The sequence below is a fragment of the Tasmannia lanceolata genome, unplaced genomic scaffold (genome assembly GCF_043159265.1).
Source record: "Tasmannia lanceolata isolate RefF3 unplaced genomic scaffold, GAP_Taslan_0.1 ptg000004l, whole genome shotgun sequence".
In the NCBI taxonomy this organism is placed as follows: Eukaryota; Viridiplantae; Streptophyta; class Magnoliopsida; order Canellales; family Winteraceae; genus Tasmannia; species Tasmannia lanceolata.
This window is the reverse complement of record NW_027518681.1, coordinates 1,576,263-1,597,790: the sequence shown is the minus strand read 5'-3', so window position 1 is coordinate 1,597,790 and position 21,528 is coordinate 1,576,263. Positions and strand designations below refer to the sequence as shown.

Here is a 21,528-nt window from a genome sequence, read left to right as displayed (position 1 = left end):
TATGCAAACCAATACTTGAATTTGGAGAAAACTTCATATTTTCTTCTCATGAAATACACTCATGCTTTCCTCGAATAGTCATCAATGAAGGTAATAAAGTAATCCATATCGCCCTGTGATCTCACTCGCGATGACCCCCAAACATCTGAGTGAACATAATAAGCATACCCTCATTGTTGCTTGTCGATGTCCTAACTCTTATTATCCACTGCTTCTCGTATACAGTATTTGCAAAAATCCAATTTGAACTTCTGAACTCCCTTAAGCAATTTTTGCTTATGAAGTTCCATTAATCGCCGCTCACCCATATTGCCTAAGCGTGTATGCCATTATTGCGAATCATCCTCGTTTGCTACAACTGACACAACTCCACCTGTCACAATATTCCCTAGCAGCTTGTATAAGTTTCCAAATTTATTTTCTTCCTCATAACCTTTTTCTACTCTTCTATGTTTTGTTTTAGCATTTTCAACTTCATGCAAAAGACAAAACCTTTACACCCCTCCACCTTGATGTCTATGCACCATTTTTTCACCTCTTTCTAAAATCTCGAGATCTCTAGCCATACTAAGTGGGTCTACTATCCAGTTTTTCAACTCCAAGAGGATTGCATTGTGGTCTAAAATTCGTCAAGGTACTGGCGTAGAGCTCTTTGGGTAATGTGAGGGTAACCTTTCCTCCCAATCTCATATCCTGGTTGATTATTAGTCCATGTAAACTTTGCACCTTCCAATCGTATGTCAACCAACTCACAATCTTGGATTAAGTATGAAAATTGCCACAGACTGGTCGTTATCCCCCCCCCCCCCCCCCCCCCCGTCCCAATCCCCAAAGCAACCATGTACCTTCCCAATTGCTGTTCTTAATCTGGCTTGAGTTGGCCCATACACCGTTGTGATCAATCAGATTGGATTATTGTCAACTTTAATAACTTCAATTGACAAGGAGAACTCACGCCTTCCACACTAAAACTAGAATCCATCCATACGATTTTGATGCCACCCAGTGTTCCTCTTGCTGGTAATTATATCCAGTATCCATTACACCCCCCCCCCCCCCCCCCCCCACCCCCACACACACACACACACACAAATCTGATCAATGATGGCAATCAGAGACATCTTGCATCTTGGATTCTCTCAAGATCAAAATGTCTGCATTTCCTCTCCTTTCCACCACTTTGACCTCATTTTTCTTCTCATTCTACCCCAACCCTCTAGTATTCAAAGATAATACGAGCTTAATCACGATACACTCTTTGTTTTTCCCACGCCTGTCAACCCAAATAACTCCTTAACCTGATTTAGTCTGCTTCCTGAGGCTAAACAGTTGATCAAAACTTTTAGTTCCCTCTTCCAAGTGGCCCTTGATTTATTGATCTACTCAGGCATAATCTTTTTTATGGCTTTGGTCCCCTGTTTCGATTGCTTCCAACATCTTCCATACCTGATTTTCCTTCCCTTGACAGTCAGTTCCACAAGTTTTGAGTCTATTTGCATCATTTTATTTTTCTCCTCATTCGTCTGTTTTTTTAATCATGCTGAATCAGCCTCTTATTCAACTCCCTTATGCCCCCGATCCGTTGTTTCTTTGCTTTAGATTTCTTAAAAGATGATCCCACCACCCTGGTGACATTCTCTTTTGAAATTCACACCCCCCCCCCCCCCCCGCCCCCAACCCACACAGGTTCCAATGAAAAGGGAACAAAAGTTGTCCCATTTGAGTCACATCCGAAAACGATACCTCCTCCCCTACCTCCTTTTGGCTTTCTTCGTCCACCCCTACGCTGTCCTTGATTTGGTTAGTTGATTCCATCCCTACAACCCTTTTGCAATCCACTCCCTTTCGTGCTTTCAGCCAAAGATGGTCGAGGCTGCCGTGATGCTTTTTTTCAATGATTTGCCCCTTGGACTACTCCCATTCCTCTTCAAAAGATTTTGTAGAGTTAACCCACTCTTAATATGAAACAACCCTCTGTTAACCCCTCTCCTCCTTAATTCCTCTTCAACCCTCACTTTAGCTTCTTTGATAGCATTTTTAAAATTTCCGTGAAACGTTTCGGTGAAGTACAAAATTTCACCCGAAATTTCGGTGAAATTTTTACAAGATTTCGTACCGAAACCGAGATTTAAAACCTTGAGAGAGAGAGAGAGAGAGAGACGTGATTTAAGGGTAGCATCTAGATTCATTGAATCTGAATTGCCATCAAGACTTGCATGTGTTCGGTTCAAGGGGAAAGGTGTTGGTTTCCAATTCGATGAAGCCTAACTCTTGTCAAACCCAAATGAGTTAGTAAAGACGCGTTTGGATCCTCTCGCCAAGCATCTCCTTCTCACGTAAACCTACCAACGCATGCCTTGGGATAGAAGAAAGGGGGTGTCACGATTCTGACCTGAGTTCGAATTAACGATCCAGATCAGCTCCTTTGAAGTGTTCGATTTTTTCGTATGGCTCGAACTTGGGCGCCACTCTGTTGCATGAGTCTCTTTGATTTGCCAGTATAGAGTTGGGTCCACTAGAGCTTAATGGCTCTCACATTTCTTCCCCCATTGACCAAACCTTGTGGGCCCTTCTGGTACGTTTTCTTCTTCCTCTAGCATTCCTTTCCCACTGGAATAATTGTATGTCTCCTCTGATCAACTACCAACAACACACTGAAAGGCGAGCAATGTATATTTGCTCTTTTGAGTATTTGTCCCACAATCGAAGCCCCCCAACCCAAAACTCACCACTTGAACCGATATAGAACCATCTTCCCCCAACCCACAACCTCACCGAAGCTTTGAGAAACGTCCAATCCTTTTGTACCACCAACGCCTGGCATATTCCATGGATTTCCATTTTCCATCCTCCACCATCAATTCAACCTTCCCGAAGATTGATCCAAGACCCGCCACAGTGAATTTCACCCATGCATGAAGAGGAATGTGAATGAAGTGAATCCAAATCGATTTCGCTCATGTCTTGATCACTGCATTCCAAGGGGACACACACCCCAATCCTCTTAAACTCTTTTTGAAAGGCCATCAAATATAGTAAAAGGGAGGACCAAGAAGGTCACCCAAAGAGAGGACCAAGGAGAACAGAAAAGCAAACGAAAAGCAAAAATACAAGCACCCTCAAGGAGGGAGGAAATCAAAGATTTCCAGCTCCTCCCTCACTACACCCTCCCTAGCAAAACAATCTGCTTCCCCGTTTGCTGATCTGCGCACGTGCTGAAAGGCAATGGATGACCCACCAACTAAGTCATCTATCTCATCGAACAGAGACCAAAATCTCCAAGGGGGCTTAGCAGATCCCCGAAGCCATCTAATAACGTTTAAATAATCTCCCTCCACAATGGATGTATCCAGGACCCCCCTATCCAAATGCTTGATACCCTCATAAGCGGCTCTAACCTCAGCTTCACTGGAATCGCAGACCCCAAGTGGACCTGAAAAAGCCCACAGAGATATACCGAAAAAATTGCGGCACAGGCCACCAATACTCGCTGGTCCCGGATTACCAAAGCTAGACCCATCAAAGTTAACTTTCAGACAACCAGATGGAGGCGGGATCACCTTTTGCACCACCTTGTGACAAGATACCTTCTCCAAACAGATGATACTCCAGCCTTCCCATAAATCATAAGCGGGCACAAACTGAAAAGAGGGTAAACACCTTACCTTAGCTATAACAGCGGCAATAATATTAACATAAACTGGATGAGCACGCTTGTGAACCCCTTCAAAAACTCTAGCATTCCTTTCCTTCCAAATCTCCCAAAACGTAGAAAACAAACACAAATGCCACAAAATTCTCCCTTTTTTCTTCCACGGAACTCCTTCCCAAGCTTCAAGCAAATCCAAAATTGAGAAGGGAAATACCCAACTCAAACTGAATCTAGCCAAAATCAGACTCCATACCGATCGTGCAAAACTGCAATGCATGAAAAGGTGACTGGCCGATTCCCCGTCCAAAAGGCATAAAGGGCAATGATCAATCAGCATCATCCCCCTTCGCCTAAGGAAGTTAATGGTTTGAATCCTATCTCTACAAACCGCCCATCCAAAAAAACAAACCCTAGGAGGACAAAAAGATTTCCAAACCTTGGCCAAGATAGAAGGATTAGGGCAAATAAGGAGGTGAGAATAAAAGGACTTAACAGAAAAGAAACCGGAGTTGTCCCATATCCAAATTCTCATATCAGCCCCAGATCTCTTTATATAACACGACTCTATGGTTTGGAATAGATGAGTCAGAGTCTCCAATTCTCTCTCGAAGAAATTTCTGCGGCCAATCCTCTTAAGCTGATCCTCTAAATCCAACCAAAAATAATCCTTCCTTACAATTCAATTGTTTCAGCTCAAAAAATTCTAGGAGATAACATGGGAAGATTCTCATCAGTAACCAATTGCACAAAAGAAAATTTTGATACTTTTTGGATAATAGTTTTTGAAACTACCGGGGGAAACTTCAAATCATATTCGTCTATTGCCTGTGGGTGGTTAAAATATGGAGCTACTTTTTGGCATGTCTCCCTAATAAATTATCAACAATGTATCTTCTATAAGTGCTTGTTGGCAGGGACAATGTTGATATTCGCACAGATAAGTGACTGATAGGGACATCAACAATGGGCGTGGAGTCAAGGTTTACAAGTGCAGACATGGAAGACACTGATGGGGGAGACTCTAGCATGGGCCACAGACATGGTTCTCTTTTTTATTATTATTTATTTTCTATTTTCATCATTTTATTTGTAGCCCACTTTTTAGGCATCAAATCTCATCCATTTGGCGTGTTTTTTGTATTACCTATCTAATGAGCCCAAGACACATGATTTCGATGTTATTTGAGCAAGTTATGAGTGTTTTTAGGAAGTGGTATTGGTCTATTACGGGATTACTATTTTAGGTAAGTTATTAACTATATAGTTTACCTTGGATTAAATGAATGGTTGAGATTAGTTGCTTAGGTTTTAAGTTATCTTCCAGGGTTTCTTTTCTTATAAATACATCTTATGAAAGCAATGTAAGGGACTTTTGAATATTGAATAGAATTGACGTTTTGCTTGAAGCCGGAAATTTGGGTTTCCTTATTCTCTCTTCTTCTTGTGGTTTGGAACAATCTATTCTCTTCTTCGTGACACCCCCTTTCTTCTATCCCAAGGCATGCGGTGGTAGGTTTACGTGAGAAGGAGATGCATGGTGAGAGGATCCAAACACGTCTTTACTAACTCATTTGGGTTTGACAAGAGTTAGGCTTCATCGAATTAGAAACCAACACCTTTCCCCTTGAACCGAACACATGCAAGTATTGATGGCAATTCAGATTCAATGAATCTAGATGCTACCCTTAAATCACGTCTCTCTCTCTCTCTCTCTCTCTCTCTCTCTCTCTCTCTCTCTCTCTCTCATCTTAATCCTGATTTACTAGATAATGAAGTTTTATTTTCATCCTTAAAGAATACAATATGATCATTCATTTAATATTGTAAAAACGCTATCAAAGAAGCTAAAGTGAGGGTTGAAGATGAATTAAGGAGGAGAGGGGTTAACAGAGGGTTGTTTCATATTAAGAGTGGGTTAACTCTACAAAATCTTTTGAAGAGAAATGAAAGTAGTCCAAGGGGCAAATCATTGACAAAAAGCATCACGGCAGCCTCGACCATCTTTGGCTGAAAGCACGAAAGGGAGTGGATTGCAAAAGGGTTGTAGGGATGGAATCAACTAACCAAATCAAGGACAGCGTAAGGGAGGACGAAGAAAGCCAAAAGGAGGTAGGGGAGGAGGTATCGTTTTCAGATGAGAGGATATGATGAGAATCTTCTATTATCCAAAAAGTATCTCATATCCTCTCATCTATTCTCTTCTATTTCTTCAATCAAATCAGCACAAACAAGGTTAGTAAATTAGATTTTCTATTTACTTTATTCTTGAACCCTAAAATTAGAAAAACCCAAAATTCATAGATCTCCCTTGTTCTTCAAGATCTTGTTTTGAGATTTTGATGGATTGTTTTAGTAATTAAACCTCACCTAAAACTCACATGCATCTCAACTTTCAAACCCTTTTAAACCTTATTGCAAGTTTTACGCTTTTCAAGCTTGGAAACTTTTTTTAAAGACATGCATCTCAACTTTCAAACCCTTTTAAACCTTATTGCAAGTTTTACGCTTTTCAAGCTTGGAAACTTTTTTTAAAGATCCATAGCCTAAACCTACCATCAAATCAGAACTTAAACCCAAGAATTACCTTTCTTTTACCTACTGACACCATTTCCTAAGATCTGGACAACAGTTTCCTTCAATTTTCAGATTTGCAGAAATTACCAAAATACCCTTACAGCCTAAATCTAGATTGTTTTGACCCAAATCCTGTTGCTGGACATTTTTTTTGTTTTTCTTCATTAATTATTATTAATTTCTCATGTTTTTCTTACATCTAATTGATGTCTTACATTATCTTTTAGTTCTTTTAATTAGTTGCATGCGTAGGCCTAGTTTCAGACTAATCCTTCTATTATCAATTCATCTTATGAATCTTTATCACTTTGATTGATTTGTATAAGGTTTAATTCATGCTTAATTATGATCTTTACAATTATTTATGCTATTTAGGTCTCATCATTGTTGTTGTCCATAGATTAATTAGTCATTAATTCAGCCCTAGGTTAGTTGTTAAGTGTTCTTTTAGTTTTCCACGTAAGCCCTAAACTGTCCTAAAGTCTTAATCCCATTAGGAGTGTAAGATTTTCCCAAAATTAGGTATTTTCCTGCATCAGTGACCCTTCATGAATTCTCATGACACGGTAGTTTATCCTATGCAAATCCTAGGGCCGAGAGTGATTTGGCCAAGGTGGAAGTCAGAGCAGTCCGGAGTCAGATGAATCTACTATCTAGCTCATTTCCCATACAAAATCTAGGTAGAAGGTGATTTTCTCAACAAATTAACATGGCTCAATGACCAGTCGTGCCCTTTATGTATACTCTAATATTTCTTTAGGAGATGAAGAACATTTATTGCAATTCGAGTGCTCCTTTTCCCATATACATGTTGAAATCAAAATTTTACAAAAAAAGAAATAAAGGTAAAATCTCTTTAGAAAGTGGTTACACGTCATATTATTCCAAAAAAATAAACGGATAAACATGAAGTCTAAGTATTTTAATGAAAATGAGAAAATTCCTAAATTCACTAAAGTATAAACTTTCGCGAGAATCGCCCACGTTAAAAAAGAGGTTACATAACTTCCCATAAAAGATGGAAGTTGTAATCATGGAACCAAAAAATAGGGGTGAGGTGGCATTCACAACGGCTCCAAAAAAATAAAGTAGAGATCGTGAAATTGAGGATAAGGGATGAGTTGGCAGTAACCAACTAGTCTAAGGAATCTCTATAAATAGAAGAAAGGTCCTTTTGAAAAAATATCCAGATCTAATCTTGGCGAGAAAAAACTATGCAAAGGGGATCGGAACTTCTGTGGAGAAAAGCTACGCAAAAGGAGAAACAGAAGAAAGAGAAAGACAAAGGTGAGAAAAGATTTGGCTAACAGCTTCTTTTCTTTCTTTCTTCTTTCTTTGCTCCTTTTCCCATATACATGTTGAAATCAAAATTTTACAAAAAAAGAAATAAAGGTAAAATCTCTTTAGAAAGTGGTTACACGTCATATTATTCCAAAAAAATAAACGGATAAACATGAAGTCTAAGTATTTTAATGAAAATGAGAAAATTCCTAAATTCACTAAAGTATAAACTTTCGCGAGAATCGCCCATGTTAAAAAAGAGGTTACATAACTTCCCATAAAAGATGGAAGTTGTAATCATGGAACCAAAAAATAGGGGTGAGGTGGCATTCACAACGGCTCCAAAAAAATAAAGTAGAGATCGTGAAATTGAGGATAAGGGATGAGTTGGCAGTAACCAACTAGTCTAAGGAATCTCTATAAATAGAAGAAAGGTCCTTTTGAAAAAATATCCAGATCTAATCTTGGCGAGAAAAAACTATGCAAAGGGGATCGGAACTTCTGTGGAGAAAAGCTACGCAAAAGGAGAAACAGAAGAAAGAGAAAGACAAAGGTGAGAAAAGATTTGGCTAACAGCTTCTTTTCTTTCTTTCTTCTTTCTTTGCTCCTTTTCCCATATACATGTTGAAATCAAAATTTTACAAAAAAAGAAATAAAGGTAAAATCTCTTTAGAAAGTGGTTACACGTCATATTATTCCAAAAAAATAAACGGATAAACATGAAGTCTAAGTATTTTAATGAAAATGAGAAAATTCCTAAATTCACTAAAGTATAAACTTTCGCGAGAATCGCCCATGTTAAAAAAGAGGTTACATAACTTCCCATAAAAGATGGAAGTTGTAATCATGGAACCAAAAAATAGGGGTGAGGTGGCATTCACAACGGCTCCAAAAAAATAAAGTAGAGATCGTGAAATTGAGGATAAGGGATGAGTTGGCAGTAACCAACTAGTCTAAGGAATCTCTATAAATAGAAGAAAGGTCCTTTTGAAAAAATATCCAGATCTAATCTTGGCGAGAAAAAACTATGCAAAGGGGATCGGAACTTCTGTGGAGAAAAGCTACGCAAAAGGAGAAACAGAAGAAAGAGAAAGACAAAGGTGAGAAAAGATTTGGCTAACAGCTTCTTTTCTTTCTTTCTTCTTTCTTTGCTCCTTTTCCCATATACATGTTGAAATCAAAATTTTACAAAAAAAGAAATAAAGGTAAAATCTCTTTAGAAAGTGGTTACACGTCATATTATTCCAAAAAAATAAACGGATAAAATGAGAAAATTCCTAAATTCACTAAAGTATAAACTTTCGCGAGAATCGCCCACGTTAAAAAAGAGGTTACATAACTTCCCATAAAAGATGGAAGTTGTAATCATGGAACCAAAAAATAGGGGTGAGGTGGCATTCACAACGGCTCCAAAAAAATAAAGTAGAGATCGTGAAATTGAGGATAAGGGATGAGTTGGCAGTAACCAACTAGTCTAAGAAATCTCTATAAATAGAAGAAAGGTCCTTTTGAAAAAATATCCAGATCTAATCTTGGCGAGAAAAAACTATGCAAAGGGGATCGGAACTTCTGTGGAGAAAAGCTACGCAAAAGGAGAAGCAGAAGAAAGAGATAGACAAAGGTGAGAAAAGATTTGGCTAACAGCTTCTTTTCTTTCTTTCTGAAATACAGGTGTGACAATCCAAGAAGGGGGGTGAATTGGTCAATTAGAAATTTTAGGCTTAATTAAGGGAAGATTAAAAATTAATTCATTTAATTAAGCACTAATTAGTCTAACCCTTGTTCAAATAAGTAAAATAATGAAAGCTAGGGTTTAGACTTTCTAATCATGCACATTTAGCTAACCCTTGTTTAAATACATATTATAATGCTTAGGGTTTAAACATTTCAATCAAGTGCATTTACTAACCCTTGTTCAATCAAAAGCACAAATATAAGTTAGGTTAGAGATTACCAATCACCACACGTGCAAGAGAAGGAAAGTAAGAGAGAAAGAGAGAGACAATGAACATAAGATTTATAGTAGTTCGGTCTATCACAAGACATACTCCACTCTTCACGTCCGCGCGAGTTCCACTATCTCAATCCTCCTTCAACGCCAGATCAATGAGCCATTACATAACCAAGCTTTTCCATTCTCAAGGGCCAAAGTGAAGCCCGCTTTCCCATTCTCAAGGGCCAAAGCGAAGCCCATCTGCACGAAGCCTTCGGTGAGGGGACACACCCTCGTATGCCGGATTCACTATTCTTAATGGGCCGAATCGGAGACCCTCCATGAAGAACAAAGAAAAATAAACTCTCAATGCCTCTGAATAGGCTGATTACAAAGTTTAAGCTCACAATCACTCCTAAGAAATAAGGAAAAGAAAAGCCCTATGGAGTGCCTCTTCAAAGAATGTGGAAATGCATGTTCAAAGAGGTTTTACTTTTGATTTTCAAAATGAAGCTCAAGGAGAAATGGGATTTGATCTTTCTCCAATGTTCAAAAGCCTATAGAGAGATAGGTTTTAATCATGTATATATAGTGTATTTGAAAATATGACCGTTTGGAGTAAAACTAGAAATAACTGGCTTGAAAAAGTCAAGCAGAAAATGCCCCAATGGCTAATTTGCTCGACCGCTGCTGTCGACCGGGCTCCAGCGGTCGCCCGCCCCTATCGGGCGCCCCTTTTATATTTTCAAATTCCTTACCGTCACGGTCGACCCGCCCATGGCGGTCGTCTGGCGAGGGCTACCTGTTCGCTCAAAAATTCGGCTCAAAAACTTATCTCGGTCGACCGACCCACGGCGGTCGCCCGCCCAAACCCATGATGGATTGTTCTGTTTTGAAACAGACACATATCCGCGATCGCCCAGCTTAACCCGGTCGACCGGCCCGATAATTTTCAAGGTGCCCTGGAATTCCAGGTTTCATCCCGCGGTCGCCCGGCATAGTCCGGTCGACCGGCCCTGTGTAAAATTCTATTTTTAACTTTAAATATCAGGGGCTTTGGGCCATGGTCTTTGGGCTTAAGTCCTAGGTTTTCAAAACACATTTTTTGGTGTGTATGGTTTTCAAAGATGTAAAACGTTTAGTATAAAAACCATTTGAAAACCTTTTGAAAGTGCATTTGAACATAAAATCAAGAGGACTCCGAATACATTCTAAAAATGAATACCATGAGTCTTCTTGGAATGTGTCGGCTCCTTTGCACTTTCTAGGACTTCTTTGGCTTGTGAGTGAACTTCTTGACCTTGTTTGGCTCTTGTAACTTGTCCTCCAATCTTCAATGCAAGTTGAAAGGTACATGAGGTGTCACCATGGCATGTTCAACTCCAAGCTTCCTTCTTGACACTTGCTGGGGAACTTGTGGGATCTTCATGTTGAGCTCTTTGACTTGATCATCTCCAAATGGTGATGACTCAAATGTAGGTGCAAACTCTTTGTTCCTTTGTCTCTTGATCCACAAGCCATGTGTTGTGAAGAGTTGTGTAATGGCAATTATGACATGAAATTCATGTATACAACACAACATCTCAAAGCAACACATCAGTCCATAAATGCTAATCAATTTAGTTTGCTAGCATCAAAACAAGAAGGTAAGGTGAATGATTAACCCATGGGAACCCTTGGGCTAACACTTTTTTTCGCAGATTTTCTTCGGACTGTTCATGAGAAGGATGAAGAAAATCCCTTTAGAGTTTCCTCCAGAGACTTCCTAAAGGGAGAAGACCTTTCTCTTCGAGGAGAAATGTGATAAAAACGGTGGAGAAATGTGATAAAGACGGTGGTTTTCCCCAAAAGATAAAGACAATTTCCCCAAAAGATAAAAGAAAGATATTTCTCTTTCATGAGAAGGATGAAAAAAATCCCTTTAGAGTCTCTTCCAGGGACTTTCTAAAGGGAGTAAGATGGTAAAGACTCCATTTAAAGTCCCTTCTAGGGACTTTGTAAAGGGAGAAAGATGATAAAGACTCCCTTTAGAGTCTCTTCCAAGGACTTTCTAAAAAGGGAAAGATGATAAGGACGGTGGTTTCCCCCAAAAGATAAAGACGGTAGTTTCCCCAAAAGAAAGAAGACATTTCTCTTTCATGAGAATGATGAAGAAAATTCCTTTAGTGTCTCTTCCAGTGACTTTCTAAAGGTCTCTTTAGGGTCTCTTCCCAGAGACTGTCTAAAGGTCTCTTTAGGGTCTCTTCCCAGAGACTGCCTAAAGGGAGAAGGCATTTTCTCTTCTGGGAGAAAGATGATAAAGACAGCGTTTCCCCCCCAAAAGATAAAGACGGCAGTTTCCCCAAAACGAAGACATTTCTTTTTCTTTTTTTTTAAAGGTAACGAATTTTATTTGAAATCAGGGGACAAGATGTCCCACAAGTTGAAACAGTACAGAGTGCATGGGCACCAAATGGCCCTAAAATCATACTGAATTACATCGCATTCTCATCCGCAGAAGGGTATACTACCCTTGGCTCCGTTAAGAAAACTCCCGCCTTAGCCAAAGCATCTGCATTTGAGTTTGCAGATCGGTGCTTGTGGTTAAGCAGCGGTTTTAAAACCCGAATCAAATCTCTGATTTCGTCTATAATCTGATATAGACGCCATGGACCGCCACATCTCCCTTGTGCCCATGCGATGACATTGCTAAAATCGCCATCGATCATCAACAGCCCAAGATTGTTCATTGCAAACCACTTTAATCCAAATAGGAGGCCCTTCGCTTCAGCTTCATTTGCGTCGCAAATCCCCGCCGAACTCGTATACGTCATTATGGTTCTACCATCCGGGTCTCTGATTATCCCGCCAAAGCCCGCCAATCCCGGATTGCCTAACAAACTACCTTCGAAATTAAGCTTTAGCCATCCGCAAGGAGGGGACCACATAGGTTTGATACAAGAATTACTTTTTTTTCCGACATCACCTGATTCCAGTTTCTAAGGATGATGCTAACCGGATAGGGAAGTCCACCCTTAGCCTTTATCCAAGCAATCAGTGAAAGTTTTACTTCTAACGCGATATGATAGAATCCCCTACTTTTGTTTAGGAAGATTTGGTTGTTCCTCTCCCTCCATAAGTGCCACAATACAGCTATAGGGATTGCCTTCCATAAAGATTGACCCGGACAACCATTAAGACTACCACGCCAATTCAGCACTATATCGCATATGCTTCCTTGGAACACCCAACAGCATCCGAACGATCTCATGATGGCCATCCACAATCTATAAGCATACGGGCACCAAATAAATAGATGATCGATGCATTCCTCCGCCTTATTGAATAAGACGCACCAACTCGCCATCTGGATTCCCCTTCTTTTCAATCTTTCACAAGTGTTAATACAACCAGATACCACGGTCCACACAAATGCAGCAACTCTAGGAGGGACCGCAAAAAGAAGACATTTCTCCTTCGGGAGAAAGAAGAAAATCCCTTTAGAATCTCTTTCTAGAGACTCTCTAAAGGTCCCTTTAAGATCTCTTCTCAAAGACTCCATAAAGGGAGAAGGCATTTCTCTTGGAGGAGAAAGACGATGAAGGTAATGCCTGCCCAAAGGAAAATGAAGAAAGTTTGAGAAGATGAAGTCCCCAAGACAAAAAAAATTCATCCAAAAAGACCTGTTAACAAAAATCAGACCTTTCTGGAGGATAATTAACTAAAAATTGTATTTAGATAGGAAACCTCTTAATGGATAATCAGAGATATTTTCATTCTTCGAGAAATGTAATTAACGGCCAATAAAGCCAGAAGTGTACGATCCCTACCAATATTAATAAAACCTCTTCTCGCAGGAGGGAAATTTGATCCCAATATATTTTATGAGTGTGATTCTCTTTTTCATGCATGTGAAATTTGTTGCGAACAATACATCACGAAGGGAATGCATAGGCTGGTGATCTTGCAAATTTAGGAGTTTCTTGCGCAGATTTGATGGTGTGGCATGAGATGCCAATCTTGTAGCTTTTTCTGTTTTGTACCTTGTATCACCTTTTTATTTAATATAATACTAATTCGAATAAAAAGGAATTGAGTCTATCAATCTAAGATTTTTTCTAAAAAAACAATCAATCTAGGATTTCTAGTGACTCTACTGAGAAATAAGTTCCGGAAAAACATGATCGAAGGATTCTAATGATGGTAAACAAGAAGCAAGCAAAATTCTAAATACACCAACTAATAATGGATGAAGGGATTAAAATTTCAAACGATCAGACCACAATCTGAAGGGAACAAGCTGTGCCCACAGAGAAATGCAGGTCATGCAACAGCATCAGGCAAAGATACAGTGATTAATGTAAAAACAGATCCTTGAATGCAGTAAATTAGAAAGACCAAAACAAGGGTATCCAAGGCGCCGCCATGAGGCTATCAGACACCTTCGAGAGGGATATTTTGAAACGCATCACCCGAAGGCAGGTTCACCCTATCCTTAGCTAAGCGAACAGCTTTCTCATTGGCGTATCTTATCATATGTTGGATTTTAGGACAAATGAGAAAAACCAAATCCCGGATCTCAGCAGTGATATTTTAAAGATTCCACCGTCCCCTACACTTGTTGGAAGCCCAAGCTAACACATTCAACGAGTCGCCTTCAATGATGAGAAGGCATTAGCGGTGTTTCACATATCAACTTAGTGCAAACAAAAGGGCCTTCGCTTTGGCTTCATTAGCATCAGAAAATCCCACCGAGCACAAGGACATCAATACAACACCGTTAGCATCTCGAAACAAACCTCCAATACCGGCCCGACCCGGATTGCCAATAGAGCTTCCGTCAAAATTTAGCTTGAACCAACCCACCAGAGGGGCCTTCCACTTGGGCGTGATTTTCTCTTTATTTTTTTGTAGTATAAATATCACTGATTTGGAAAAATATGGTTAATAGAAGTTATTTGGGTGTACTTGGTAGTCCTTAGTTGTATTTAGTAGAAGTTATTTATTCCAGAATAATTTGGAATTATAGACGCATTCTGCCTACATTAAATACATGGAAATTCACTAAATATTAAACTACAAAAAAATCAAAGGAACTGGATCCAGCAGCTAAAAGATACGTTAGCTCATACCCATGTCACATTTACACATATTGAGAACACATCTGTGTCTAATTAGCATAACTAAATAATTAGTAACATAGTTTCAATGCCAAAGGTAAGAAGATGTTCTCTTCATACAAGGGAATGCACATCGACTCATCCAGTAATACTCAAGTCACTAATAGGCCACAAACATAGCAAGACTTAGATAAATACTCAGTGAAGACATCAATCCAAATTCCTGGGCCTCCACATGCGGTCTTCATAGATTATTATAATACATTTGGAAACAAGTAAGAATAAGGCCAGATCAATCTAAATGTATAAAAACTAATAGAAAAAGAAAAGTTACTACAATCATCCCAATATAAAACATGAAAATCCATTTAGGATGAATGAGGAAGCATTCATCCTAGGAAGAAACATGATTTCGCATAGAAAATACCCTTATGAGTTATGAGAAGCAAGATGAAGATACACACAGGCCGAAAAGGAATATATGAATAGTAGGTTCTTAGAAGAACAATGACAATAAAATTACTTAAGCTTCCTAGAACAATAGTTAATGGCAACTGAGAATCTCAAAACAATTTGGCAGCCAAAAGATTATTTGACATCCAACTTCCAATTTGGAGCAAAAAGCAAAATTAAATATTGTAGTTTTATAACGCAAACAAGTTCAAGAAAAGTAGGGAATCAAAAAACTTAATCGAGATTATTAGACCTAATATAAGATGAATTATAATAAAAATGGTATGACCAAATAAATGTTCAGTTTCAAAAAACCAAGGATGAACATAAAGGAATGCAGAGCTCAACCAATCATAAAAATATTACAAACTATCTATTGACACATGCAAAGAAATACACCCGAACATATGAAAAAGTGAATAATTTTACTCCGCATATTCTAAATTAAGATTCAAGCATACCTGACTTCGAATTCCCTAATCTCGATGAGCTCCTTCCCACATTGATCAGTCCATTGTATCCTCCTTTTGGTACAGCAGGAGGAATCACTCCCCTTTTCATCCGAAATCCCATGTACATTATCAGCCCCACCAACTACTACAGAACCATGTGAAGACTTCTTCAAGCTACTCTTGAGACATACCTTCCTTCCATTCGTATCATCCCCGACATCATTGATACAAAATTGGCCTTTTTCAGATGCAAAAGTGGGATCTTGAGGGACATCAGGCTGGTGGACAGGACCCACTTTCGGAGGAGATGAGCCCTCAATTCCCGCGGATGCGCGGCTAAAGCAGATAAAAGAGGCGCACCCGCGGGAAAGCAGGTTCTTCTTGGAATCCAGCTGGAATTCAGGGTTGGCTTCTTGTTCCACCAACTGGTACTGGTTCCACGGTGAAACTCTCATGGGTCTTTCTTCCTTTCTCCGCCCCAGGAGAAGAACAGTGAGGCCTTTACTATACCCAGAAGCCGAAGAGGAGAAGAATCCTCCTCCTTCCACTGCCAATAACATCAGTTCTGCTCATCTGGGCACAAAAAGGATCCCCTTTCTCACTCTACCTGGAAAATGCAAAACCAGTTTTTCCTTCAATCTAGGAAAATAAAGTTGAAAATAATTCAGCAATGCTGTTTATGGGAGGGGATTCTATCATAGTCACAGCTTTAGGAATTAGTCCAGATTCATACAAAGAATAACACACATAAAAAATAAGTATCTAATAAATAAATGCCATGTCTGTTTTAAAGAGAATAGACATTAAAAAGGAGGGAACTGCCATAATACCCTCAACATTACTTTATAAACTGAAATACCCTAAATTATTTTAAAATGTCAATTTCAACCAAACCACATGATATGAATCAAGGGATTTCAAGCTTCATGTTCATGGATGGAGAGAGAGAGAGAGAGAGAGAGAGAGAGAGCTTCCGGATCTTGCTACAAATAGAGGAAGCTATCTACAACAAAATGTTTTAGATGGAGACAAAGCTTCAAACCTTTCACTTGGGAGAAAATAGTGGAAAGCATCACACTGAGAAGCGATAGGAGTGGGAGAGAAGTTTGCTACTTGTTTGGAAGAGATTGCTTGTGACTTTTAAGTGGGAGGAAAAGGAACAGGGGATTATGTCTCATGAATGTATAGTGTAAATGAAAGGGATATAAAGAAAAAAAAAAATGTAAGGAATATTATCGGTAAAAAGTTTGTCTTGGGTGCCTTTTAGTGAGAAGTATATCCTTTTAGTTACTTGCTTAGCACTCAATTAGTTTCTGTTCCAAACAGAATCTCCAAAAAAATTCCGTTCTGGAACTGAATCTGAAACAGAAATCTCAATAAAGTGTTCCTGTCATAGTTCAGCAAAGTCCAACCAGAACAGGGTGTTCATGAAATTCCACCAGAAATACATTGTATGTCTGGAACAGGCTTAAAAAGTATTTAGAGTTACTTTCACAACATTTTATATTTATTGTTCAATATTTTCCCATTGATAAGATTTTTCAAGGGAAATAAAGGGACTTTCAAGTACTTCACCCCTCATCAAAACCCCTCGTTGGTTGCATTTTTTCATTCCCAAAGCCCCTAACTGAAGACAATTTGGTCATTTTTTGTGCTCTCTCAAAACTTTCTTCTCCTCCACTATTTTAGACCTACGACCATCTTTTCTAAAATGGAATACCAAAAAGTTCCAATCCAAGGGGGAAATGAAACAGCCATCGGAACGAATTTGACAGCTAAGGCTACATAAGGGGATTTGATTTAGAAAAGTAATTTTCATAAAATAGACATCAATTATTAAACTAATAGAATATAATAGATCCTAATTATTAAAGTTCATGGAATAGCATAATACTTTCTCTAAGTGATAGTAGGAGTCATGGAACTGAAATCATAGGTCTGAAGAAAAACTATTAAAAATTTAAAAGATCAATAGCTTCAATAGAAATACAAAATTTCAAAGATCAGACCCAGAAAGGAGTCACATCAAGAATTTTATTTTATTTTTACAGAAAACATGCTGAAAATATTTATACTGGCCAATACCCTATGATACACATCCATTACAAGATAGTTAAAGAGATAAATACAAAGTTATCAAAAAGGAATAGTTAAAGAGGTACAAAGTTAAAGAACCATTCAAAAAAAATTAATGATCAGAGGGGTTCGTCCTTTCAAAAAAAAGAGAGAGAGAGAGAGATATATACAAAGTTAAAAGGAAGCAAAAGGTTATTTTAAAAGACAATTACTAGTATAGATTAGGCAAAACCAAAACATTATAAAACAAGGCTTCCAGAAAACTAACAAAACATGCTCAAGAATTTCAAACCAACAGATTGTGTTGATAGTTGATACAAAATAGTAGTTGAACAAACTCTCACCCCCCAAAAAAAATCAAAAGCAACAAGAAAACAGAGGAATGAGCTTGTGAAACTGATTTGCATCATATTATGGTCTATAGAACATATGGATGATCAAACAATTGGTGTCAGAAAAGACTTCACGCCACCGATCGGATGGTTAGGATCATCCGATTCACGCTTGACAACACTAACTGATGTCTCCAATACACCTTTTTCTTTCCATGGTGTGGTAAGAACAAATAAAACCCTAAATCCCATAAGTGAAAATAGAAAACAAATAAAAACATAATTCACTTAATTATCAACAGTGATAACAATCATCACCTTCCATCCCAAAAATCTCCAAACCAAAATCCCTAAACCCCATTTTGCCTGTCTTCAAACCCTAAACCCCATTTTGCCTGTCTTCAAACCCTAAACCCCATAAGTTTTTTTTTTCCCTGAATTGTACCCAAACAAGCTAAAACTAAGAAACCCATTTGCCAATACCTAAAAGAAAGAAACCCAAATCTCTCCAAATGAGAAAGAAAGTAGGCAACTAGAATAGGAGAAAAAAGGGCGCAAAAACAAGAACTCTTTGAAAAACAAAGCACATTTTAGTACCAAACCCGAAAAGGGTTTCTTTAGAATCGATTATCGAATCTTTTCCACAAAAATCAATCATCAGTTTCTTTACCTTTCCTTTTAAAAGATTCAAAAACACTATCTTGTTTAGAAATTTGGATTTCAGAAATGAAAAGACCAAAGAAAAAGAAAAAGAATGGGAAAAAAATGGAGAAAAAATAGTACCCGGAACAAGAATAGTTTCAGATCTGAGAAAATTAATTCCGAGGCGATTTTGTAGTCTGAATATCCCGAGGAATCGCCCTCTTCAGCATTTCCAGTCTTCTCAGAGAGAAAGAGAGAGTTTAAAAGTTTAGAATGTGTCTCTGTTTTAGGAGACTTGACGCTTTTTTACGACAAAATCACATTAACAGTGGGGTGCATTATCCTAAAGTGGGGGCGAAAAAATTAGCGCCCTTTTATTACTAGTAAAAAAGTGTGTAGAAAGTGTGAGGGTATGTGTGATAGAGAGAGATGAAGGGAGCATGATAGCGATGGTGGGAAGTGGATTGTCATATGGATTATTTTTGAGGAAAATACCAAAGATGGCCACTTTATTTTCTGAACTTCCAAAGGCGGCAAGTTTTCAACTTTACGCCTGACGCGGCAAAAGGACATGTGTCAAACCAAATATAGACGATTTTGCCCTTCCTTGCATCCCCGAGTACAACTCAACCATTCTTTCGTTCTGCTCATTTGTAATATTTTATTTATTTAGAAGGTTTCTTGCATATAGTGTCGACCATAAATGCAGTGCTACCAATTTAGAAGGTTTCTTTCGGCTTGCATTTAATGGATATCGTGTCGACCATAAATGCAGTGCTACGATCGAGACACTCCCAAATCCACAGACTAAACGTTTTACCCGATTGTAGCAGTTGCTATTAACGTCCCCGTAAAGAATACTTACAGGAAAAACCCACTGACTCAACGTTTTACCCATGTTCTACGACCATAAATGCAGTTGCTATTAACATCCCCGTAAAGAAAATTAGTGTATAACTCCCCTTAAATGAATGGGAAACCTCCTAATCAAGAGTTGATAACTATAACCATCATTAAAGTAGGCCAATTTAATCCCTTATTTATTGAAAGAAATTTATCACTCAGCATTATTTAAAATGGTAACTAGGTTCGTGGCAAAGGTAAGTACTGTTGTGAAGAATTAGTTGTAACGGATCAATTCCGCCGACGTTAACGTCTACATTATTGTGGACGTTAGAGTCGACGTTAACAATATAAGCTGGCGGGAAATTATCTGAGTGATACTGACTTCTGTTTTTCTTAGGTTGCCTTCTTTTTTTCTTCCTCTTGTAGCAGAGAAGGGGAGAAATGGAAATGTAATGGATGGATATCCAATGGCATTAAAATGCAATAATTTTGTGAAAATGATTTGAAATTTTTTTTTAACATCCTTGGGCTTATAGACTGTGAGGAGTCCCCTCTGTCATGGTTCTTTCGTCAGTGAACTCGCGAAGGACAGTCAGTGTAGGATTTGGATATGAACAACTATGTAAGTAATGCTTTTTCATGGATTGAATATTGATGGTATATGTACTCCTTTGATATTTTAATCCGAACCACACTAAATTCAAATGGAATCCTAGTCCCTACCCGTAGATAAGTCGTTCAACGTCCCAGATTAAATCATTCTTCCCTCTCTTAAGTTCCAAGTGGTGGGCCTCGATCTCAAGGAATGCACTCGCACCGACTTACATTCGGGCCGCAACCATCTTTTTCCAGTCGCATCTTAGTTTATACCCGTCGATTTCCGCCTTTACGGCAAAGATTATTGATGTCTTTATACTGCCATTTATAACATATTAACGTCGACGTTATCTTCGACGTTAGAGTCGACAGTTTATTCATTCAACGGCATATATTAAGGCTTTCCTTTCGTACTTGGGCCTCGAGATCAAACAAAAATTAATGCGCGCTTTCTTTAATGCAATCGCACCAATATACACAAGTCACACCCATCATTACTCCACTCGCACCGTACTTTCTACTCATCGATTCCACATTTACGGCAACGATTACAGCTGTATTTACAATGCCCTTTTTTAAATTACAACATCGACGTTATATTCGACGTAAGAGTCGGTATTTTCTTAGTTCAACGGCATGGATTAAGGCTTTCCCTTTTCAAGTAAGATGCCGTTGGCCTTGAGATCATAAAAAATTAATGGAATTTCTTTAATGAAATCGCCCTGATATACATTCCAATCGCACCCATCATAACTCCATACTAGGGGTGCAACTCGGGTCGGGTTCAACCCGAATTTGGGTTGAGTTGGGTTGGGTTGGGAAAAATCAACCCGAATTGGAAATCGAGTTGGGGTGTCGGGCAACCCGACCCGACCCGAAACCCGATTTCCAATTCTGATATGTGCTTAAATGTGCTTAAAACCTGATTTCAACTGAACACATTTCCTATTGAAGCTAGAAATGTGCTTAAATTTCAACATAAATTTATCCTTCAGTTCAGTTACAAAGAGTTTTTATATGGTGGATGCCTATGTAGGAATGTGAGCAAAAAAAATAGTGGGGCCCACAAAAAACATGTGCATGAATTGGAAATCGAGTTGGGTCGGGTTGACCCGATTGTAAATCGGGGTTGGGTCGGGTTGGGTTGAGCCCAGCCAGGTTGGAAATCGGGTTGGGTTGGAAAAATGGGTTCCTCGGGTTGGGTTGGGTCGGGTTGGCCTCAACCCGACCTGAGTTGCACCCCTACTCCAGACGCACCATAATTTGTACCCGTCGATTGCCGCCTCAACGGCAAAGATTACTGATGTATTTACACAACGTCGACTATAACGTCGACGTTGATATGTAATGATATACAATCTTTCGCGGATGTCAAGGTATACTTAATGCAAGTAGAAAAAGACACGCAATCACCAGGAAAGGTAGGATGTGAGTTGTACTCGGGGGCTGCAAGCGCAAAATGGTCTATATTTGGTTTGACACATGTCCTTTTGCCATGTCATGGCGTAAAGTTGAAAATTCGCCGCCTTTGGAAGTTCAGAAAATAAACCAGCCTTCTTTGGTGTTTTCCTCATTATTTTTGGGGACCGCT

General features: G+C 38.8%; 1 protein-coding gene across 2 annotated transcripts in view; it reads right to left on the bottom strand.

Annotated features, from left to right (window-relative positions):
* The window catches only part of LOC143876009 (Low affinity potassium transport system protein), a 41,215-nt gene extending 22,423 nt beyond the window's left edge, over positions 1-18,792 (bottom strand). For both annotated transcript variants that reach the window (XM_077377612.1, XM_077377611.1), the window contains exons 1-2: positions 18,636-18,792; positions 15,454-16,051 (exon numbers count right to left, since the gene is read on the bottom strand). In XM_077377612.1, the coding sequence (XP_077233727.1) occupies positions 15,454-16,004 (551 nt within the window). In that variant the 5' untranslated portion in view covers positions 16,005-16,051; positions 18,636-18,792. The remainder of the gene's footprint in view (positions 1-15,453; positions 16,052-18,635) is intronic.
* Between the last annotated feature and the right edge of the window lie 2,736 nt (positions 18,793-21,528).